Genomic DNA, 25,011 nt, shown 5'->3' on the forward strand with positions numbered 1-25,011 from the left:
TCTTGGTTGGAGATTTGAGAGGCATAAAATCTTTTGCACCAGCAAGATAATTCCCAATGAGGTTTTGGTCAAAAGCTTGGCTTATCTCAGCATTGTTGTGCAGTGTGTCCTTAAATAACGTAATGAGAAAAATGACTTCCCACTTCTTCTTTTGTGGGGAACAAAAGAAGTAGCAAGCCTAAAAACTATCAACCACAGATGAACAATATCTGAAAACCATGTCTAATACACGCCTGAGAGATGCATCTGGCCTTTGAGCTGCTCCATCTATGTTCACTGAAGCCTCATCAGAAATGGTGTCCATAGAAGGGTGGCTGTTGAAGAAGCCATTCTTAAGGAAGGAAATGGGAGAAAAAGGCTGGAGTATGCCACATTACACAAGAACTGAAATGAAAGAGGAAATTCTTTAGGTTTAAATCAATATGTGCCGAGGTCGTCACTGTATATGACAGTGTGTGTATACAGCCATCTATAAAACACAGCGACAGCTCTGTCGTGGTTTCCGTCAAAGGTTTTGGAGATCTAGTCAAATTTGATGGAATTTACGTCATCTGTAAAGTGTCTGATTGACAGTGACCTGGATAGAAAAACGCACAGTGGAACACATTCATGGATTGGCCTCCTCGAGGCCAAATTTCAATATTATAGAAGCAGTGTGGGGTCATCTTGACAGAGAACAGAAGGCATCCAACATCCAAAGAAGAGCTTTAAGATTTTAAAAGTTCATTCAAATAAATTACAAGAAAGCTAATCTAAGAGAGTTCAGGCTGTGTGAAGAATAAAGGTGGTCATACCAACTATGATGCTGTTTTTGCCCTTGTTTTTACTGCACTTAAATGCATGTTTGCACATTTTCCAGCAAAATACAGAGAAGCAAGGGGTGACTAAAGACTCAGCACAGTACTGTACATTGAAAGTACAAAGCGAAACGTCTAAATGAAGTGAAAATTATCTGACGGTGTGAAATGGAGTACAGGACACTGGTTTTCTTTCTTCAAGTTTTATTTCCATTATGATTTTATTCAAAGAACTGGATAAATAGCACAAAAGTGCAAAACCCAGCATAATGGACAACTCTCACATAAAATAAATACAGCACCTTTTCAGCATCACTAAAATATTCTCAATATCCAGAAGTAATAAATACTGAATTTACCAAGATGTTCAGTCTTGATTTACAAAACACAAAGACAACACACAATAAAGTTTTGTGTCATACCAAACTTTTTTTGGAACTGTTTCCGTAATCTTTTTGTTTCACAATTTGCATACTTGCACATACAAACATCTACGGTTTCTACACACAGTACACTGAATCTTGAATTGAACTCACATTTAGAGTAGAACTTTTTATCAGATAATAAAACAGCTCAGAGTCAAACTAAAGAAAGCAAACAGAAACGCCGTCGCTCCAACTACAGTGATGGATCCTTGCAGTTCTCTGCAGATGCGGGAGGTGTTTCTCCCGCACTTTTTAAAAGACTGCCGTCATTAAGGGGAAGTCTTATCAGGCTGGTGTTTGCTTTATTTTGACCGCACCCAATATCACTGCCTTCCTTTATGGATAAAACTCAAATCAGCAACTCTTTTTATAGTTTATACATGTATATCTATATATATATATATTTATTTATATTTATATGTATATAGAATGAAATTCTACACGTAGCAACATTAATCCGTAAACTTTTACAGTTTGGACAGGAGCTTCAAGTTGACAGAGGGCGCTCTTTTGATGAGTTTAAACCCGTGGTCCTTTTGAGTTTGACTTGATTACTTAAACCTCCCCCTTTAATACAGACTCACATAAACAAACAAGTTTATGTCAAATTACACTTTTCATGCACTTCACATTGAAAGTGTACTTCCCTTTCCAGCCAAAGCTTATCTTCAAGATCACAAGCAACCTCCTCAGAAATTCAAGCATGTATATTCACATATATATATAATAAAAACAAAAAAGGTTACCTGGGTCCAAGGTAAACAAGGAGCACAGTCACCACTAACTCACTTTCAGAACACATACTCGAGTTTCACCAGTTTTCACCCCACTTTGATTAAGAACAATCACTGCAAGCAACAAATCTATGTCATCATACGACAATGAAAACACTAGTTCTTGCTTTGGACAAAAACAGCTGGCATACAGGACGTCCAAGAAAGTCAGACAATACGATAACGAACATGCGTCACAGTCGTTTGAATACAGAAGGTTTAGGAGATGAAGCCGTCGTTATGAATTTAAGATGCGATCCCTTTCTCTTTTTTTCCCTTTTCTGAGTGTTTCTAAAACTGAGGAGCAGACCGTGTGTTATTTCTGGCTGCCTTTCAAGGGACTTGTTTCAAAGGCTGTGTCAGCAAAAGAGCACCCGAGTCTGTTATGAAGAACGACACACTGATTTCTACACTGCATATATAGGTCTTTTTTTTTCTTTTCATAGTGTAAATATATTCCGTGGTCCCCAACTGAGCTGTAATCATCACAGGGATGAAAACAGAATCGCAACAGAAAAAAGTAGAAAAATATGTGACAGACGATTTAGTCAGCAGACGCACACAGACACGCATACATACATCCAAACAGTCTTTCCAACAGGAACAAGACGGGACAAATCTGTTCATTAAACACACATCTTTGTACACAAACAGCAAACAACGGAGGGGTGTACTACAAAGGAAGTTAAACATAGCCAGGCTTTCTTTGGCTTAAGCCCCAGCTGGAGATAATGTGTATCATGATGGAGGTTATCAACTTTCTCTGGTAAGCTGGGCTTTCCGCTTCATGCTCTTTGTGCACTCATAAACATAAAAATGGGGGGTTTTACAGGTACAGCTCTTCTTCTGCACAAAATGATACCTATGAGTGTCCCCCCTACTCCAATCATAAACGTTATCAGATCATTATGACAAACTGATGACTTTTAGCTTGACGTAGCTTGCTAATCTGCTAATCACGCCCTGACCTTGTAGTACACCCCTCAGGTATGATCCTCAGCATGTAGATTTGAAGAAAGATTTCAAAGAAATAGGTTTTAGAGATAGTATCATTTGCATTCTTTAGTGAGAAGATAATGTTCTCATGTCTTTATATGCTGAATATGAAGCTACAGCTGGCAGGCAGTTAGCTTAGCTTAGCTTAGCTTAGTTTAACAGGAGAAACAGCAGAGCCAGTGTAGCTGTTCCCCATCATGTCCAGGCTTTATGCTAAGCTAAGCTACCATAAGTGAACAAGGGTATTTGTTTACTATAGAGGGGGCTGATAACAGCACTAACACACACATACACACAATCCAGAGGACGTTTTTCGGTCAAAATGTCACACTCTCTCACTGATTGTCAGCACACAAATAGTACACAAAATACTGTCATGTGTTTACAGAATGAAGGTGTACACAATCAGCTTCGCTTTAAGGGTGATTCTGATTCTTGAGATGAGGTCACAGCAGGTTTTTACATGTAAACTAAGAGCCTGCGTACCCTTAAAGACGACAGAAATAAAAATGAGTTACAAATTTCCATCTTTTCCCAGCGGGAATGGACGCAGTGAAGGAATGTCTGAACAGGAGCCCTTAAAATAAAATTATATTCTTGTTTCTCTTGCCACACTGTCTAATTGTTCACTTTTTTTAACAGCTTCTTTTCCCTTTTGATTTGTGCTTGTGTGCAGTTTTTCTCGGGTAAATGAAGACTGCTTTGTTTGCGTGTTTTGATCCCCAACAAAAAAAATACAGCAAACAAAAGAACTAAATCAGTCTCCTTTCGTTGTTTCGACTTCAAGAATTAGCTTTCCCATTCAGTCAGATAACTTATGTTCTGACTAATTCTCATATGGATTGGAGGTGAACTAAACTACATGTACAATAAGGATAACAGGGATCTAAATTCTTAAAAGCCAGGGTTTTGGTTCATATGTTGCTTTTCCTTTAGAGCAGATGAATAAGATAATAATAATGGAGATATAATTGATTTTACCGCAGGCCTGATTGCTTTATCCTGAAGGGATCATGAAGAAAAAATAAAGAAAACTGAAATTATTACTACAATGTTGATTCCTGTCCTTGTCCTTGAGACCCGGAGGAGACACAAACCCAGCCTCAGCATCCGGTGTAAAATCTGTGCCAGATCAAACGTGCAGATCCATCTGGTGTGGGAAACAAGGTAGCCGCCGAAAGTACCGCACAAACATTGTGCTGGTTATTAGTTATCTGAACAAGCCTTAAACATTACACCTTTTACAGGCATTAGCAAGGGCACTGGGAAGATGCTTTTGTGGCAGGATACTGTGGGTGTTTACGTGGAGATTTCAGGCTAGTTTTTACAATAGTTACACCTCTAAGGTACCTTGATAATGTGTGGCCACACTGCTTATTCAAACCACTGCTGGATAAGTAAAATTCCCACTGACACAAATGACACTGTCATTTGCATGAAACATTGAGATGTAAATGAATAAATCAGAGTACAAACAAAAACATGCGCACACACACACATACACACCACTAATTTAGGCAAATACCACAAGTATCTGCTCTCACAGTTTAGCACTTGACCAAAATCCGTCCCACAGACGTTCCTCGAAAACATCATCAAACTGCCACATGACACGGAGGGAAAACATCAGTTTTGACACCAAACACAGAGGAACTGGATCAAACTATTCCCATTTACAACAGAGAATCCTGTGAAATGCGTCTTCGCCTGCCTGCATTTCGAGGCTCTGAGCAGAGAACTGGAATTACTCAGGGAGAGAAAAAGCACCTCGGCTCTCTGTGTCTGAGTAACAGCAGCCTCACTGGAATGTTTTAACAATATTTGGTAGAGAATAACAGCGGCCAGCAGGTCAGGCTTCAGTAGGAGGCAGTGATCGAGGGTCATGGGAGGGTTTTTTTTGTTTTTTAACAGAAAATATGTTCACCCTGAAATTCATTTTGAGAACTTTTGCAAGCACGTCTATGAGCAACAGTCTGGATGCAAATGTAAACTGAACTGTTCCAGTAACGTCACAGCACATTAAACAGAGGCACTGTACGCCAGTCACTGAGGTCGAGGACAGACGAGAAAGAAAAACGGAAAACTCACCACATACACTGACTAAATCATTCTCGTTCCTTCAGAAATGGCTTTTTAAAATCAGTTTCCTCTCATCATGTGATCGTTCTGTGTCACTGGGCATCTGTGGGAGCACATTATCACCCTCTAAGAGTGGCTCTTCCATAAGATATCTGATTCTTTTTCTGAATATTTTGAATACCTGACAAAGCAGCGGAAATTAAGTGATCACAAATATAACATCATCTTTTTCTACCTCTGTGTGTTCTCCTCTTTGAATGATGCAATCCACATTTCAAAGGATTCTGGGCTTACAATGGGGATGGCAGTCTGTTTTTGTTGGTATGTGACAGCAGAGCTGAAGCTCTCAGGGATGTTGTTAGTTGTTAAACACGCCAGCTGGACTCTGCTGCCCTCTGCTGGTCGTCGGCTTTACTGCAACACTTGGCCTCTCGTTTCGGGCAACTTTGTGGCAAGGAAACTGCCGGCGGCGAGGGCGCCAGCCGCAAATAGGATGGGTATGGCCTTGGTGATGCCCACAAATGACTGGAAGATGCTGATCCCCAGCACGGCCGCCAGTTTACAGAGGGCGTTCAGGAAGCCAAACGCTGTGGTCCTGGAGACAACAAGAGAGGGACACACAGACAAGCACGCACATACAGGGTAAGGAGGGTTTTTAACAGTATTTATCACTCACTGCTTTATATTTGACCTATTAAGGCCATATTTAAGATAATCAAAGTGAAAAAAACGTTCCTCTTTCTCACACACAACTACACTTTTATATGAATCCCACCAGGACATGACATGAAGAGCCTCTAGAGGAGGACTGGCCAACACCGATTCTGCTAATAAATTTTATTGACATAATTTCTAAGTGAAGCCAAGCAGGTGAGGGTTTCCAGTTTTGCGGCCCCAGAATCATCTCTCCAATCCCTGCATATGAAGTGGTTTATCCGGCTTCATCAAGGGGTGGCCTCCAGCATGCAGTGGCTCGGTTTGTAGCAAAATGTGAAGCGGCAGGAATGAGAACTGGTACCTCCAAATCCACAACCAGGACCCAGGGCAGAGGATGGATGTTGAAATAAAACATATTGTTAAAGACCTTGAATAAATGCGTATTTGGGTTAATATGGTGGTCTTAGAAGCATTTAATTTATTTATTTTTTACTATGTTTGATTTGCTTTTCACTCCATAAAAAATATGCCAATTCAATATTTTTAATAAAGAGCCAATTCAGATTCAACTTGAGCGAGTGCTTTTAAAAGTGATTCCCAAAGGTCCTTAAGGGGGATTTAAGTGGCCTTTATAGATCTCAAACCTTACTCACACTTTGCCTTGGGTGACTTCACCTTGAGGGTTAAGAGTGCTTTGACCCTTAAATCCTCAATAATTGTAATGACCCACACCTTTTTTCACACCTTGGCTCATGTGATGACCCATACGTTCAGGGGGTCAACAACCCTCAGTATCACTTCCAAAGAGGACAAGCCTCTTCAAAGACCCCAGCACTGTTTCTTAGAACTGAAGAAGCCTCTTGGATGGGAGGGGAAACATCTTTGCAAAGTCTAGCTGCCTTCTTTTTCAAGCTCTCAAGGCTCAAGGCGTGAGCTGGGTGACTGAGAAACAACACTGATGTGGCGTCTCAAACTTTTGCCATCCACAGCAGATTTGTTGGTAAAAATTCTAGTATCACTCAGCAGAAACGAGTCCACCTCCATAAAGATCCTTCTCTCTCCAAAAAAGAAACTACAGATAAAAATTCAAATTCTTAAGGGATAACAACCCTGAAATGACACTTCTGGACGACATTTATAACAACACAAAATGAGTGAAAGTGCAACCAGATGACAGATATTGCACTGCCACAGTATTACTCTCTATCAGAAAACAGAAACCTCAGCAGTAGTGGAAACATCTGCTCTCGTGTTACCTTTTATCCGAGGGGTAGAGCTCCACTGTTATCACATCCAGGGCGTTCCACGAGGCGATGCTGATGCCACCAAATAGACATAAGAGGGCGATCATCCCCGACTCGGTGTTTCCAAACATCAGGAAGAAGCAGCTGACACATGATATGATGCTGGACCCGGCTGTGTAAAAAGAGGGAGCAGTAGTTACATTAAACCGAGTCGCCTCTGCACTCATAACTGAATCCTCCACCCAGATTAGACTAACCTACCCAGCATCCTTAACCGCCCAATTTTATCCATTAATAGAGCCGAGACGATGTTGCCAGGCAACACCGCCAGGGTGCCGAGAAAGTTGACAAAGTAGATCATGTAGGCATTGTTGAAGTCATCGCTGAAGTCGAGCATGCAGCCCTCCTTGTTGTGGAGAAACGTGCTGTTGACCAGTTTGGAGTTGACGAGTCTGTATTTGAATAAATCTGAAGGCGTAAAAGGAGGGAAAAATTTGAAAATGATTAAAGAATTTCATAAATTTGTGAACATCTGTGATTTCCACTGGGTAAAGAAGCTCTCCTCAGCTGAAAGAAACTCCTCTGCATGTTTCTCCTCTGATTTAAAGAAGAAAAGCTAAGTAAAAGATACAACCTTAACTTTTTGTTTAGAGCATAAAAAATATAAAAGATTAATATAAAAGAAGCCAGAACATTACAGCAGCCACCACACAAGCATCTGTTTTTAATAGGGGCAAAACACGAAAGCAGCATCCAGGACAGCATCTCCAATCGTCACAAAAATGACAGCAAAGGTCAGGAGACATTTCTGTAGAGGACACAGGGGACTAGGTCTGATTTTCCCGATGACACCACTGAAATGGCTTCCTAACCAATAACAGTTTTATTAAACAGAGTCTGCAATAAAAGTGCTGAACGATCGTAAAATTTTAGATGCACAAATGACACAAACATAAAAGAATGCGTTGCTGGCTTCATCGGGGAGAAAGCTACAGCTGCCGTAAAAGCTGCAGAAGAACTGAAGCTGAATAAATCTGCCACAGCTTGAGACGGATAGCCGCAGTATGCTAGCAGAGGAACTGCTTCTCTTTAGTTTCTCACATGTGTTTCCCAGGTCTGAATGTGACGTGCTGATTTAAAGCACAATCGGAAATCCAAACCACACGCGGCTCAGTTGCTTTTTAAACGATTTGGTCTCCGCACACGGGGAATTTCTAGTTCTGATCAGCCACTCAGCACATTCTTACATCTGTTTTATTCTTCCTGACAGGGCGCTGTTGTACAGACAGCCCGATCACTCGCACCGTCATGCCTTTATTTTGACTTTAAGATGAAATGTAAGCATTTCTCACATAATTTATCTGTCAGGTGAAACCATCAGCTAAATGAACAGAGAATCTCACATTTGAGGATTTGTTTGAGGATTAGATAGATAGATAGATAGATAGATAGATAGATAGATAGATAGATAGATAGATAGATAGATAGATAGATAGATAGATAGATAGATAGATAGATAGATAGATAGATAGATAGATAGATAGATAGATAGATAGGGGCTGCCCGACCATGGTGAGCCACACCGTGAAGCTCCTGGTGAACAAATTTGGTGCTGATGTTAATGACTTTTAAGCACTGTGTGTCTCAGCGCTCGATGACCCCACACTATAACTTTATACCACTTCCTAAATGCTTCCACTTTGCTTTGCTTGATTTTACACACCGCTGGCAACAAGACTAAAAACACCTGAATTCACAGATTAAGAAATGTGGCCATATAGTGCATGATCTGCTACATACCAATGGAAATCCATGGAAAGCAAGTTTATTATGTTCATTAGTGCTCCTGCACACGAGGAGTCATATTTACCTGTGTTATAAAACAAGCTGGCAATGAAGGTGCAGTTTCTAAAGAAGGTGTGCGTGGATGTGATGTCCTCAAAGTAGCACTCTTCAAACACGGAGTCTTCAAAAACCATGGACTTCATCTTCAGGTTAAGGAATCTGTGATCAGGAACATTTTTTTTATTGCATATTTTAAAAAACAATATTCTCTACTTTGGCATTAAAGTAATTAATGTTGCCCTGAAACAAAAATTACTTGTCGTTGAAGTAGTATCCTTGGCGATGCACTTGGTTTTCCAAGGTGAAGTTAAACGTGACGTGCTCCACTCGCTCCTTAGTGAAGGTCTTCGTGCGCGATTCATATTCCTGCTTCTGGATGTACTTGATCATGTCCGGAAACCACACGGTTAGACCGTAGTAGCTGGAAAGTTGTGGGAGTCAAGAGAGATTAAATAAGCCCCAAACGGAGCGCGAGAAACAGTAGACAGCAAGGAGGGTTTCTTTTTTTTGTTTTAGATTACCTGAACGACATAGAAAACCAAACAGCCATGAGCATAAAGGTCGTCCGTTTATATTCTGGCCTGAAGCAGGCAAGGATGTTATTCCGTATCTGCAACAAGTGAACACGGAGAAACACAAGAGCAAAGCTCATGAACAAAAAACCTGAAAGCGACATGACAGCGGCTTCCACATGAAACAAGAAAACGCTGCTTCAACTCTGTCATTGTTCAAACTTTTTCTTGTAGTGGGCATTAAGCAGACTTTAAGCAGCAGCGCGTAGGCATGTGTGTGCGTAGGAGAACGTAGGCTGCGTGCAAATTCAAATCAGGCAAACAGCCTGGTGAGGGATTTTTTTGCCCAGAGCATAAAAGCCCAGTGCAACAACATGCTGCTGAAGTTTAAACACATCAAAGCCAAAAAGTCCACACAATACCTCAAAAATGCATCATCTTTGTGTGCCGAGTGTTTTTATTACAGAACTTAAATTTGGGAGAAACTTTGCAGGCGGACAGGTCAATAAATGCTCAAGCAAGTAGCTTATTATCCCTTTAATATACTCAAAAAAAGACAAACTAAAGGAAAAGACATAATATTTTAGCTACGCTTGGATTTACTTCCACCTGTGCTTGCATGCACATTGCTTTCATCCACTGAGGCATTTTAATGCCAGCCCTGAGTTGTAAAACACCTCAGCTTCAGCACTCTTGAAAATAACTGTAATTTTGAGGAAGTTGTGATCTTGGGTGGGTGCCGGAGGGGGCTTTTTTATTTCACACTGTTAAAGCTTGGCCCTTTAGTTACTGCTTTTGCTCACAAAATCCAAAATACCAAATTTCCTGGTTACTCAAAAAAATCAAACAAACAAACAAAAAAAAAAACAACCAGTTTAGAAGAACAACATTTGCAGGTTGGACAAAATGTATGTAAACTGTATTTTTTAATTAACTTTACTCACCTGTTGGGAGAGGCTCATAATCTTCAGTCTGTAGCGCTGCCAAGCAGGCGTGTCGGTGCCAACATCCACCAGCTCGTCCATCTGCTTCACAGTTTTGATTGTGGTGACCTTGGACCAAAGTCGCAAAAGTCAAATTAGAGATGACTTTGGCTCAAAAATAATGTAACTACTGCAAGAGACTTTCTGAAAAAGAGGCTCTGAAAGTCACCACCAGATATTACAGAGATATTGACTGTAATAACATTTACTGTTAATCATAAGCCTGATGAACATCTCTGTAATGGGGAAAGCATCTTTAAATGGACTGGGAGCTGTTACAACAATGTATTTATTCTGTTCCTGTTCTCATGACTTGTTTAACCAAAATACATATTGTGGGAAATCACACATTTGTATGATTTGTGGGTCGATTTTATCTCAACAGGAAGTAAAGAAGCAAATCATTGGAGCTTATCTCGAAAATGATTTACAAGCCAGTTCAGAATATTAAAGTATATTAAGTTTTGTCCATCAAGCATCAACTGAAACCAAATACTGCAGTTCCTCAAATAGCCACTAGAGGCTCACTCCCGTTCCATTAGACCAGCGCGTGCTCCCTCCAACCACACGCACCCATATTTTCTTTTCAAACTCCATTGCAGTTTATTAGCTTGGAAGGAAGTTGGTTTGTAAGCATATTTGGCGATGGTTCATCCTCTGCTCTGTGTTTGTGTGGGATCCCCGTCAAGAAACCTGTCCATTATGCTAGCAGTGTCCAAGCATTCTTTTATTTATTTATTTACTTTATTCATACCTCGCCACCCCCCTGCAATGGCTCTGCGCCCCCCTTTACCATCATGCTACCCCCCCCCCCCCCAAGGGGGGCGTGCCACCACTTTGGGAACCACTGCCTTAAATCCACATTTCAGAAATGGCCAACTTTACATTTACAGCTTTCTACATAAAATACTTTGAACTTATCTGCATCCTGTCCTAATGTCCTAATGACCCATCTGCAGTTAAACTGAGAAATGTGCAACACAAGCCAGAAACGAAGATGTTTTTCAAAGTAAAAGTAGCGCCTCTTAAAACTTGTTGGCTGTAGCCCTGATGTAAACCTTCTCCATGTCCTTTCTGCATTACTCGTTATCAAGTTGTACCACAGCTAAGCTAGTAGTCTGCAAGTATTTGCAGACAAACATAAAAAGCTACAGGTAAACAACCTGTTACCAAGGCAATTACTGAGAAGTGTTCGGTGCAGCATCTTCATTTAAACTGATTTCACCCAGCAAGATGTAGCAACCTCCAGGAACCACTGCTGACCAACTGGGTATTTCACATTACCATAGCAACCAGAGGGTGTATCACATCCAAAATGGCAGGCAACTCTTGAGCAATGTGTGCATGATGTCATGTGACAAACAAACCTGTGTTAATACATCTTCTGCACCGGTTAAATTTGAGGCCACAAACCAGTGGGTGATGTCATAGTGGTTACATCAGTCTTTAATATACTCTCTGTGGTTTTCATTGCATCACATAGCAGCAAGTTTCTTTTGCACAAGTCATCGGCTCTGATCCAAAGTCAGTGTGTCTTTTTGTTCAGCTTACTCCAAACTAGGGGCGTAACCCCAGGCAGCCAATGGGTATCTGACCAGAGACCCCGTCTGTTCTCCCTTTCCCACACTTCCCTCTGCTGTGAGCTCTCTTAGAGATTTACATTGCTGTTTTCCCACTGATACTTACAGAAAACACCCTCTCTGGGTATCCCTTTGCTCGCATGTTTGTGTCGTGAACTTGCTTCAGAACCATCCAGCCTTCGTCATGTTTGCCATTCTGTTAAAGATTGGATGGATTTAATAACGAGAAACATATCAGCAGCTATTACTGTAAGACAAAGACTTAACTGTTTAAACAAGCACATCTACTAACCTCTAAGTAGAAGCGTGGGCTCTCTGGCATGGCGTTAAGGGCAGCGATGGCTGCAACTGATGGAAAAGCGCACACTAGCACAAACACGCGCCAGCTATGGAACTGATACGCCGAGCCCATCTGGAAACTCCATCCTGAAAGGAAAAAGCAAGCCAACACAAAGAAGTGAGCACACATTTCCGAATAGTTAACCTTCAGTGCAGTGAAAATAACATGTTTTTAAAACTCACTATGAAGCATGTTCTCAAACAGAATTTAGAGGTCAGAGGTCACCTTCAATGCACGGTTTCTGGGTAGATCACTTTCTAGCAAACAATGTCAGCTTACGTTTTACCCTCGAGCTTTTCAACTGACTGACAAATCTCCAAAAATATTAACATCTTGGTGGGATTTTTCATACGTACATGCATAATAATAATAATTGTAAAAATAAAGAGATTGTAATATAATATTTAGGGAGCTTTATTTGTATCTCATAGGCATTTGATGATGATCAGTCAGCCTGGGCAGAGAAAGTAAGGATCCATAACTATCTGTTTTCTTTACTCTGATCACTGTACTCACCATAATGTGGGATTATAGCCCAGGCCATAGCAGATGCGTATATTCCTCCAATCATCCAGAACATGCAGAGCCAGCTGAGGTGCTCGCCACGCTTCTCTTGGGACAGAAATTCAGAGTAGTACGAGAAGACGATGGGAATCGAACCACCGATTCTGCAAAATTCAGAAAACAACTGAGCCTAGAGGTGAAGTGTTTGTATCAGTGATACTATGTTTGATATGTATATGTGTGTTTGAATAGATAGGCTCTTTCTTCTGTATCATATCAAGAGTCAAGCAACATACTTATGTTATTGTTTTTAAAAGTAGAGCAACTGTTTGCAAAACTTTCCAACTCCTGGCTCTCTCAGAGCTTGAATGTGCAGCAATTGCTGTTTCATTTAGCCACTAAAGCTTTAACTCAACCAGTACATTACATGTCTCTGTGCTTGTGTGATTATCATCACCGTGGTGCAAAACAAACTCACAGGAGCTCAGCGGGAAAGCGACTGGTTTGAGCCCAAATGGAAACGATGCCAGTTCGCTAAACTTGAGAAACTCTGTTTGAACACTTTGCTACACGTTGTAAAAACTAAATGAATCATCAAAATCATTTTGTGCTTGTGCGATTTCACTGTTAAAATTGCATTTGTGCAGCCGGATAAAAATTAAAACTTTCAAAAGGGAAGGGACTAATACTGCAGTTATGGCACACCGTGCAGTGAAAAAGTAATTACCCCCTAAACCTAAGAACTGCCTGTGCCATCCTTCGCAGCGAGGATGGCACTTTCACATCACTGTAGAAGAATTTTGTCCTGCTCTTATTCATTTATTTCTTAGCACATCAGAGGTGGACTTGCTGGTATGTTTCAGGTCGTTGATGCTTGAGCTTCAGGTACAAAGTTATAGCTAGACATTCTCCTTCAGGATTTTCTGGTAGAGAGAAAAATTCATGGTTCCATAAGTTGCCCTGAAGCAACAAAACAGCCCCAGATCATCACACTATCACCATCGTGTTTGACAGTTAGTATGACATTCTTTTTATGAAATGCTGTTTTAGTTTTATGTCAGATGTAATGGGACTCAAACCATCCAAAACGTTCAGCTTGTAGAGTTCCTTGGAGATGCTCCCATAGATGCCATTTTTGCCCAGTCTCTTTCTTGTCGTTAAATCATGATCTCTGACATTAACTGAGGCGAGTGAGGCTTGCAGGTCTGCATATGTTATTCTGGGACCTCCTGGATGAGTCATCGATGTTCTCTTGATAGGCCAATTTTGGTCACCTGGGCAAGTTTTCTCCATTTGTTGTAATGGCTATCACCATGTTTTACAGGAGTCCCAAAGCCTTAGAAATTGCTCTAGGCTGATAAAGGTCAGTGACTTTGCTTCTAAGCTGTTTCTTTGGATCATATCGCATAAAGTGTCCCTTTTTGAGATCTTTGAACTACACTTTGTCAGACAGGTTCAGGTTAACCCTCTAAAACCGAACCTGTCGCTTATATCAGACAGGTGTTTTGCAACTTTTTTTTTCTGCTCTCAAAAACTGACTTAGCTGTAACTCTGTCTGTGAAGCTGGACTAAAGAAATAAGTGCCTAAAGTTTTGAGAACATGTCTACCGTGGTTGGTTGGTTGTGGCTAATAGACTTAGTTTATGTTAGCTAGCTAGCGACAGAACCAATAACTCAGTGGGAAGAAGGGGACTAAATCTAAAACTCTGTTTTAGGGGAACACTTTTGAGCTGCTCCTGTCTGCAACAAGGAGTTTAATTTTTAAACCACAGATTTGCTTTGCACTTTCCCTGTCTGCCTCTTTAGCAGCAACTGCTGTTAGCTTGTGATGTTTGGGTTTGTGAAGCACCTTATAAATGAGGACTGTGTAGACGAGAGACTTTGAATTCATCATTTAACAAAGATGGTCCGGGTAGGTTTGGGCAGATTATTGCCCGTTAATAAATGAAATGATGATTTTTTTTTAAGTCAACTAAATGGCACGGGCAGAAAAAACAGAAGTATTTTTGTTATTATAATTTTTTTAATTACCCAACACCCGAGAGGAGGCGGCAAAACAGAAAGGTGCTGTAACCCTGGACAAAGGAGGAGAAGAAGGAGAAGATACTGTTGATAGAGAGAGAGATGAGAAGAGACTGCCGACGGCCTATCCGGTCAGCCAGAGCTCCCCATAGGAAAGCACCAACCATCATCCCAAAATATACAATAAGACCTGCAGAGAGAGCAAAGGAAATTCAATTGTCAGACTACAAAGACTTGCCGGCTCATGATAACTCTACTATATCTCAAATCAGATTGACAGTTTGATGATAAACATGCACATTTCTTTTGTTTCCCTTCTGAGGGAAAGGCTGGGAAAAGAAGAAAACATGGAAGTGCCAGTGTGAAGCTGGCTGTAAAAGCGTGTTGATCCCCATAGACTTCCTGATAAAAGATTTAACCACTGTTTCATGACTGTAATCTGAGAGACTGAAAACATTGGCCTTTGAGGCCATTTTAATGCATTTATCTTTAAAATTATATGACTCTAGTGGGTAATTGTTCTAAAAGGCCATCCAAATATGGCCATTTGAGCTCCAAAGAATCAAGATAGTGGCAGTTATGATGCTAAACACCACGCTTTAAACTGACCAACCCAGTGGGTGATGTCATGGTGCGTATGACCATCTTTCATACACGACCCCAACTCCCCAAAAGGTTGGATGCGGTATAAAATGAAGATAAAAACAGAATAGCTAGTTAGGATAATTGGCTGCCGGTCAGTAACATGATTGGGTTTAAGACAAGAGGCAGAGTTTCTCAGGTTCAGAATATTTTTCCTAAATGTAAAATTGCTAAGAATTTAAATACCTCATCATGTATAGTACCAAATATATCAAACGATTTAGAGGCTGAAAATGATGCAGGATGCTTCAGGTGCTCAGGCAGAAACAATGCATGGGCTCAGGAATCATTGTCTGTGAACACAGTTCACTGCTCCATCCACAAATGCAGATTTAAACTGTTGTGTAAAGAAGAAGCCATACGTGAACATGACCCAAAGACTCTGCCATCAACTTTGGGCTAAAAATAATTTGAAATAAACTGAAACAGAGTAGAAAACAGTGAAATAAAATGCATGAAAACATGGATTCCTCTATTCTGCATGCTTTATAGCAGTATAATATAATCTTAAACAGCACGCTGCATCTATTACAACAGCATTGATTCATAGTAGAAGAGTCTGTGTGCTAAAGTGACCTGCCATAAAGTTTCCCCAACACCAAACATTTGGTGGATCGGGAAAGAAAAATTGCGACAAGGACGACCCACGACTGCTGAGCAGCTAGAACCCCATCTGAGACAAAAACGGGACGTTCTACTTCCAAAAATCAACCATGTGGGCTCCTCATTTTCCTAATGTTCAATGTTTTCTCAGCTCTGTTGTGAATAAAATGTGAGTTTATGAGATTTGCAAATGATTGCATTCAGTTTTCATTTACATTTCAAACAGCATCCCAACTTCTTTGGAGTGGTGCAGTGTATGTTAAAGAGGCTAGTTTCAGTCACTCACTGTATCTTTGAAGAGCTCATTGTTGTTAAAACTATTCTTTGGATTATTTATTAAAAACTAAAACATAAAACAAAACATTTTTTATAAAATGTTTAACATAGACGTTGCTGCATCCACCGAGCGCTCTGCCTCTCTCTCGCTTCTTTGCTGCTGCATTGCTGTGTTTCTTTTTTGCATCATTACCCAACATTATCTAAATCAGTCTGGTAGCATGAAACCATTGGCAGGAACCTGTCACTGCATCACTTGTGTGTGTAAATGTTTGTCCTTAAAAAAATGAAGACCCAGTCATTTTTAAAAAACAAACAAACAAAGAAAAAAAAGATTTTTCCCCAGAGTTGATACACATCTCACGCTCTGGTGAGTATTTCAAGTATGCTGCATGTGGGTTCGAAAGAACATGTCGCCAAGAGCAACAGTGTGACTCATTTAGTTTTTTAAATAGTTCTTGGCTGAGAAGTAAAGATCATGCCACAGAGGAATGAGTTGTATCAAGCCTTGGATACACAGCTAAGGTTTGTTGACGGGGACTAATGTGTAGATTATTAACAGCACTGTCATGTATAAAACTGATAATAAGCCTGCTAAACATTTGCAACAGAAGGAGCAGAGTCTTACCTAGCATGCTTTTGTTGGGTTCAGACAGACACATATCCTTCTCAGCGCTGGGGAGCACAAACCCGACCACAAAGATCTCCACGCCATCAGCCATGAGTGCGAGGCCCAGGACGAAGTACAGACTCCACTGGAACTTCCCGTGGCCACATTCTTGCAAAATGGTCTCGTACTGTTGGGCCAGCTCCTCTTGGTCCTTCCTCCTCTCAGCCTCGGACACGCCGATATCTCTGAACTGCTGAGCTCCGGTTCCCACCGATCCTGGACCCCCAGCAAGGCTACCTTTTCCTGAATCAGCCCTGGGAATTCCTTGGTACTCTCCCTCATAGATCTCGTCATCCTCATCGTGACCCTCTGTGGAGTCACTGTGGCCGCCCTCATCGTCGTTCGCTGCCTGGCTGTCTCCACGGTAGTAGCCTCCATCCTGACTTCCCTGCATGGGGTAGTCATCGTCATCGTCCTCTTCAAAGCGGCTGTAGGAGCGCTTGCTGTACTCATCGCTCATTCGATCAACTGAGCGACCCACCTTCTTGGAAGCTTGCCGCTTGACTTCTTTGGCAATGTCTTTGGCTCCTTTTATGAAGGCAGTCCGGTTTTGGTAGCCGTCCTCCATGTTAAAGAAGTACAGAAGACGCACAACAGGTCAAAGGTTTAGCTTGAGAGGCCACCTGAACGTGCTGTGGCTTCAGTTTGATCAGGACACCTCAGAGATTTAAAGAGCTGACTCCCAATTTGCTTGACTGGTTACAGGTTGAAGCTGTCTGCAACAAAAGCGAGAATTTACATTGGTTAAAATAACAAGTCAGGCTTGGTAACGAAGCATCTTTAATCGAAAGATGCTTTTGTTAGCAAGGGACTCATCAGGTACTTTCAGTGCATCTATTTATGTTTCCTGGAGACCCAGAGCCAAGTCTGCTTAAGTGACAACAAAGAAACAAAAAATGACGTGTAATGAATTCAAAGATGCTACAAAAAGACACAAAAAACACAAACTCTAGAGAGACTGGCTCACTCAGCTCAACATTAAATTCTAACAGGGCCCAGTCCAGTAACATGAACGTTTTAGAGAGGCCCAACAGAAGTTAAATGTTTCGCTTGACCCTCGTTAGACTTTTTAGGTACACCTGCGGCAATTCAAATCAAGATGGTGAAATCAAATCAAGAGTTCAAATTGAGCATCAGATTGAGGAAGAAAGGTGATTTAAGTGCCTCTGAATATGGCATGGTTGTTGGTGACAGACGGGCTGTTTTGAGTATTTAAAAATCAGCTGACCTGCTGGGATTTTCTCACACAACCATCTCTAGGGTTTACTGATTATGGTCTCAAAAAGAAAAAAGGTGAAACTGCCTTGCTGACATGAGCGATCAGAGTAGAATGGCCAGACTGCTTCAAGCTGATAGGAAGGCAACAATAACTCGAATAACCACTCGTTCCAATCACACTTCAAACCTTTAAGCTGATGACGCTGATGCTGATGAGCAGCAGAAGACCACACTGGGTGTGACTGCTGTCAGCTAAGACCTGCACATTGAAACTACAATTCACACAGGCTCATTCAAAGTTAGACCGGGAAACTTTGAATGAGCCTGTGTGAATTGTAGTTTCAGAGTCTGGATTTTTGCAGCAACATTTAAATTGTAGAGTTAGAATTTGGAATAAATAGCACAAAAACATGGCTCCATTCTGCCTTGCATTAATGGTTCAGGCTACTGGTGATGTAATGGTTCATGGCACATTTTTTGCCAACTGGGCTTTGTTTAAATACCATAGCCAACCTGAGGATTGTTGCTGACCAGGTCTATCCCTTTATGACCACAGTGTACCCATCTCTTGATGGGTACACTGTGGCACACCCTGTCACAGAGCTCAAATCACCTCAGTGAGTTCACTGTACTCAAATGGCCTCCACAGTCACCAGATCTCAATCCAGCAGAGCACCTTTGGGATGTGGCTGAACAGGAGATTCTCAGCATGATGTGCGCCTACAAATCTGCAGCAACTGTGTGTTGCTGTCACGTCAATATGGACAAAAAAGGCTCTGAGGAATTAAGGCAGATTTGAAGTAAAAAACAGACCAACCAAGTGCTAGCAAGCTGTACCTAATATAGTGGCCAGTGAGTTGATATGTACAAGAATATTATACGACTGAAGCCAATGAGCTTGCAGTTTCGCAGTCAGACCCGTCCCATTCTCATCACATTTCATCACCAAGATGATGACGGGAAAAACTCATCTCATAGCTTCAGAAACCGCAAGTTTCTCTATAGTCTAGGGTTAAAGCGGAAGAGGCAGCGTGAAACATTAAACAAGATCAAAGTATCAGAATTATAATAATTCTTTCTTTTTTATTTGATTTTGCATTGCACTTAATAAATTGTCACAATCACAATCTTTTAACCTTTTTTATTTTAACAGTTTTGAATGTTTCCACAAACTGTAATGAAAAACTGCTGTTGATGCAGCGTTGTGTTTTACATCTGAGTTTCATAATCCATCTCTGCCTGTCATGTTTTTATCTTTAAACTACTTCTCTTTTCTTTTATCCACTTAAACCATCTAACCAGCCTGTAATGGTGCCCATCCAGACTACACCTGTTGCCTCTCCATATTCACTCAGTGTGCGTCCTCTGCTGAGTCACAGACAGGCCTGAGCAATAATTACAGGGTTAAACATCAGGCCTTGAAAACAGTGAATCTAATTGATTGTTCTTGGTGCACAAATGTCCTGAGTGCCTCATCGTATGCCGAAGAGCTGCTCTGTGTGACTATGGCTCAAATGGATCTGACACTATTGCAGAAAAAACCTGAAATCATATAATCTCTAAATGTTCTTTATTTGAAAAAAAGGAAAACATGCAGATTGGATGGAAGCCGTGTGATAAAACAGACCAAGCTTGAAATTGAGGAAAAAGAAGCTATAAAACTGATATCTATTTTATTCTTTGCCGCAGTGTCACGTCGCTTTTTGGAAAATGTGCTGTTTAAAGAACAATTTTAAAGGTTCGGTTCAGGTGGTCCGTACGCTTCTGCAGGGAGACACTACAAGCGGGGTCACTGTGCAATAAAACCACTTGTCACTTTTAATTTATGGCGCAGCGAAAGCACCGACATACGGTGATGAGACATCAGTGTGATGTCACTTTCTCCCAAAACGAGGTCTGACAGGTAATAACGGGCCTCACGGAGCAGTAAGTGTTTGTCAGTTGTACAGTGCACATCATGTACTTCATCAAATACTGGTACATTTACATTTATTTTACTACTTCTGAACTAAACCAGTGAAATATAAATATCATTAAACTATGGCAATGGTAGATTTTTGGTTTGAGGCATAGTTTACATGTTCGTCAGCTACAAAAACCCAAACTGTGTGACGCATATAAAAGCGTAAAACTCTTACAGCAAAGAGTAACAGCTTTTATTTAATTAAAAATATCTCTGTAAATCTTTGCAAGTTACTGCAAATGAATGCAAACGATTAACCAAGCTGTATATAACTGTTTTATAATAATAGCAATAATAATAATAATAATAATAATTCTTGAATGATTGCGTTCCCACAAGTAATCAGAACCAGAAGCATAACCAGGGGGTTTAAATTACTTGAGTAATGACGTCTCGCTGTAAAGCAATGAACCGAGCATTTTGAACATCTTCTTCACTTATGCAGTTAGGTCCATAAGTTTATGGACATTTATACATAAAATATATATATTGTTGCTTTTGCAGTCCAGCACAGGTGATGTAAACCAAACAGTCAAGATGTGGGTGTATTGGATCACCTCGTGTTGATATTTTTCCTGCATCATCATATTAAAGTTGGTTTAGGATAAATCTTGCAGTTGACACGTTAGCTATATTAAAAGCGTTCTTGTTTATATAAAACTCTCTTCTGAAGCAGTTGTTAAGCATCTTAAGTGTTTTTTTTTTATTACTTTATACAGTAGATAGTAAATATATTAGAAAGCTATATTTGCTGTTGCCAAATTTAGGTCACTCCTTTTGGTTTCTTGGTAATAGTTTTTATTAGCATTAGCTAATTTCTTAGCTAATGCTAACATCATAGTTAATGCTAATTTCTTAGTCAATGCTAACTGAATGCTCAAGCCACGTGATTGGTCAGCTGCAGTGTTGATCCTGGACCGACATTATTATAATAATATATTAGTAACACCTACACAAGTGAAGACTTTTACTTTTAACTCAAGGTTTCAATGATATCGTATGAACTGTTGAGGAACAGCTGCTTTTATGCTTCTGAATTTATTTGTGAGGTACGTCATCAGTGGTGGTTGTGTAATGTTTTACACATTTGCTTGGCAAGTGAAAGGTCACTGGTTCAATACTGGCATTAGGAAGGGCATCAAGCATTAAAAATGTCAAAACCAAACATGCTGCGCTACCTGCTGCGATGACCCTTTTGTGACAAGGCAGTAGCTTCTTTACTCTTGATTGACTGATTCAAAATTCACTGCGGGTTAAAATTTAAAGGTAGGTCCACCTTAAAGCATTTACTGGATTATTGTTCATTTTGACTGTAATGTGGAAAACATTTTAGAAAAAGTACACCATGTTGGATTTAGCCAGATATTCAGTTAGAGACTGAGACTTATTAGGAAAACGTTAACTGAGAGCAAAAGTTCAGTAAACAAACTTAAATGCAATTTTGGATTCTTTTTGTAATGAGATTCGCCCCCTGCTGGCCACTAGAAAGCATGCAGGTTCAAGTCTTCACTTTTCAGACCAGAATGCGTATCTTTCGTATACAGTCTGTGAATGCTCTGAGCTATTTTCATCTATGGCATTCAGTTGTCGTTGCTTATCACCAAGAACAGAGTCAGAAATCGTAGTAGGTGGCAAAAAGAAAGGTGTAAATGGAGCTTTAACCTTGATAAGCAAATCAGCTCAAAATTACCATTAATTAGTGGGAAAACAAAGAAAAAAACATTTATGTTTATGCCAGCATCTGTAGCATCTGTCCTGGATGTTATAATCACACACTGTTGATTTGTTTTTTCTAAATTTCATTCAGAAGATGATTTCCCATCAGAAGGCAGCAGATCCATCACTGTCAGCATGACGAACAGATTTACTGGCACTGATCAAAGCAACCCTACCAGGCCTGGTCAGCCAGGCTAAACTGTAGGACTCTAACCTAATAATATCCTGGATAGGCGCATTCACAGCCCATAATCTTTATGCACTTTAAAAACAAGCATGCGTGCCTGTATGTCAGTATGACCAACACACTTAAATCAAGCAACAAAATCACAAAAATGCTTCACTTTATTGTGAGGCTTTTTTGCAACCGTGCTGGACCTGCGCAGACCTTTTCTCGGGACACTGAGCGTCATCAATACCTCTTTATAATCACATCATTGCACAGCCTCCTGATGGAAGGAAAATGCAACACTGTTACCGATAGCATTAATATTGCCTCGGGTCTAATGCCTGCCGAGAGATAGAGAGATCAAAGAACTAACTAAGATGCCTACGGAAAGATTTAAAATGATTTGCTTGGTGCTAAAAAAACAAAACAAAATCCACATTAACTTCATACAAGGGGACACTTATAAAATAGTAAGGTAATGAGGATTATAGATGAGACCCCTGAAAAACTAACAGTCTGTGTAGATAAAGTCTGTATAGATAGATAGATAGATAGATAGATAGATAGATAGATAGATAGATAGATGCAACAGGTACTTCTTTCTGTGTTTTTTCCATTAAGAAACCAAAGAGTCAATGCAAAGACTTGTCTGACGCAAACAAAAGCTTCGAGGCCACTTTCGTCTCACATTTCCTCACTGTTGTCAACTTGACAGCCTCTCTACAGCTCACACAGCCTGCAACACACAGGCCTGTCACTGGAGGGAAGAGGAAGGCCTGAGGATGATGAGGATGTCTTTGTATTGCTTACTGCTCTCTAAAGCTCTTTATTATTTATTTATTTATTTTAATTCCCTCATTGCAAAACCAGTGAGCAATCAGTCAGCAGCTGTTTATCACTTCATTGCAAGACCACGCAGGGCAGATAGTCATCAGCATCTCCTGCAGGGTTGTTAAAGGGAGATTTCAGCCAGCCTCCTTTGTGGTGATAATTCTGGACACCTGATAACATGGCTTCAACGACAGTCAAAAGAGATCCCCAAAATCGCTCCTGCAGCCCTGATATTCTCCTCTCACGGGCCTGTTCCCAACAGTGTCAGCCTGTCAGATCTGTACTGTGCTGTCCTGGTTTCACGATTTGTATATTTCACAAAGTGAATATATGCCTCCGACTAAACATGGCCAAATTTAAGCCTTCGGTGCGGTCGTAAATGTCTTTATTTATAATAAGCCGTAAAAAGGGCCTTGTCGCCAAAAGGGCCAATTTGTACAGCCCAACAAATGCGGATGGATTATAACTATAAATCTGTAACAGAAACCAGCCGATTGTCTCTTCGCTTGCGTCCTGGCATATGCCCCCATTCTTAGAAATCACACTGCCATCGGCTTGTCACGACTTGGATTAGATTATAGAGCCAAGTCTCGATTCACAAAATCGATCCTAATTGCCGTGTGAAGCAAACACACCCATCGCCCCCCTCTCTTCATGTTTTAATGCAAACATAAAAAGAAAGAAAAGAAGAGGGAGAGGGGAAAAAGCAGCGCCATCAGCCACTAAAAGCTAATTAATTTCACCTCACCTTAAATCCTTCGATGCCAGGGTCCCTCTTCAGCTTGGAGATGGTGGTGATGAAGAATGAGAAGGAGGAGGATGAGGATGGTGATGCGTACGAGGCTGTAGCTGTGAGCCGAGTGGTGACGATGATGGTGGTGGTGCTGCTGCTGCTGCTGCGCGGTTTGGAGACGGAGAGGAGAAGCCCACGCCATCCACACACACTCACAAGAGTGATGCTCAGAGGTTCCCCTCCCCCACGCGAAACCCCTCACACACACCCCACGCGCCCCCTCCTCACGAGCGCATTTAAACGCCCCTCGTCGATATGGAGAGTTTTGGCGCAAATTGTTGCGCACAATCTGCGCACACACTTTCGCCAGCTTTACGTAAGACTGCGTTTAACGAGCAGATTTTACACCGTGGGGCTGGAGACTGTTCCTGCGTGATTAGGATTTCTCTGTATGCAGCAAATTAGACTCGACCATCTGCTTTTTAAATATACATCATTGTCTGTACATATATCAATATCGCACACGTGCCAGTGCACCTGACTCCTCTGTTGCCATGCCGACCACTCGCGTATCCCTGAGTGCATCAAGAACTGGGAAAACGAGACCTGAGCCCTCTCGATCAGCCTCCGAGGCTCAAAGAAAAACAGAAATGTGGTATGGACATAAGACATCTAAATGTTTCCATTTGCGTGGAAACGTGTGGAAACTACGTGAAAAGCGTGTTTTACAACTAAAAGAGGCGTCTGCTTTTAGTAATCAGCTCGTAACACCTCATTTAAGACAAATATTTTCAGGCAAACATCTGGTTAGAACACCTGCGCCAATCATCTAAACGGGGTAGAGAACGAGGTAGAGAAGCATGCACAGCTGCAGTAAGCCCTGATTTGACTTTTTTTTTCTTAAGGTATGCTTGTCCTTTACAGTTAAATACCTGTAAGCACAGCAAGACCTTACAGTACTTTTTGCAGTTCACATCCTCTCATCGTGGCTATGAATATCATAGTAATGCTGGGCTTTAAAGATTTCTTTGAAGTATTTGTTTTTAGGGTGTAATGATTCCACAGCACACATCTTTAATTACTTTAATAGACAAGAACTGGGTGCACAAAATTGAATTTATTTTGGATTTGCTCTAATCCACAGTGTCAGAAGTATCCATGCACAGTAAATTTCACTGAGTACATCTGACTCAAATTGAATAAAATTTTACTCTAAAAAAAGACAGCATTTGGTCCCAGTCTAAATGGAGTAAAATTTACTCTTACTTAAAATTTACCCTTGATAATTTACTTGGTTTAGTTTAAAATAAAATAAAAACTCTACCCTAATTTTATTCTAAATAGAACAGAATTGTACTCTGAATGGTATTATAAATAGAAGAAAAATTCACTTTATTTCACTATGTAACTGCATCATAATCATTCACTGCAAG

The 25,011-nt window shown here is 40.8% G+C and overlaps 1 protein-coding gene across 2 annotated transcripts; it reads right to left on the reverse strand.

The window, feature by feature from the left end:
• Window positions 1–984: 984 nt before the first annotated feature.
• On the reverse strand, window positions 985–23,812 carry LOC146493207 (synaptic vesicle glycoprotein 2A-like). Of its 2 annotated transcripts, none has more exons than XM_085147832.1 (13): window positions 23,594–23,812; window positions 16,907–17,660; window positions 14,767–14,947; window positions 12,748–12,899; window positions 12,184–12,317; window positions 11,998–12,087; window positions 10,273–10,380; window positions 9,338–9,426; window positions 9,073–9,237; window positions 8,842–8,975; window positions 7,233–7,439; window positions 6,984–7,143; window positions 985–5,665 (listed from the first exon to the last, which is right to left on the reverse strand). In XM_085147832.1, exons 2-13 carry the CDS (start codon window positions 17,514–17,516, stop codon window positions 5,482–5,484), a joined length of 2,214 nt encoding a protein of 737 aa, XP_085003958.1. In that variant the 5' UTR covers window positions 17,517–17,660; window positions 23,594–23,812; the 3' UTR covers window positions 985–5,481. The 2 variants fall into 2 exon arrangements, with proteins under 2 accessions (XP_085003958.1, XP_085003957.1); XM_085147831.1 differs by having other exon boundaries at window positions 16,907–17,664.
• Between the last annotated feature and the right edge of the window lie 1,199 nt (window positions 23,813–25,011).

Source organism: Neolamprologus multifasciatus, chromosome 22, assembly GCF_963576455.1.
Source record: "Neolamprologus multifasciatus chromosome 22, fNeoMul1.2, whole genome shotgun sequence".
NCBI lineage: Eukaryota > Metazoa > Chordata > Actinopteri > Cichliformes > Cichlidae > Neolamprologus > Neolamprologus multifasciatus.

Coding starts and splice junctions, on each gene's coding strand:
- LOC146493207 (XM_085147832.1), bottom strand. CDS start 17,516: ATGGAGGACGGCTACCAAAACCGGACTGCCTTCATAAAAGGAGCCAAA. Junction 12,318..12,747: donor GGCTATAATCCCACATTATG/GTGAGTACAGTG, acceptor TTTTCCTTTCAG/GATGGAGTTTCCAGATGGGC. Junction 8,976..9,072: donor GGATACTACTTCAACGACAA/GTAATTTTTGTT, acceptor TCCTGATCACAG/ATTCCTTAACCTGAAGATGA.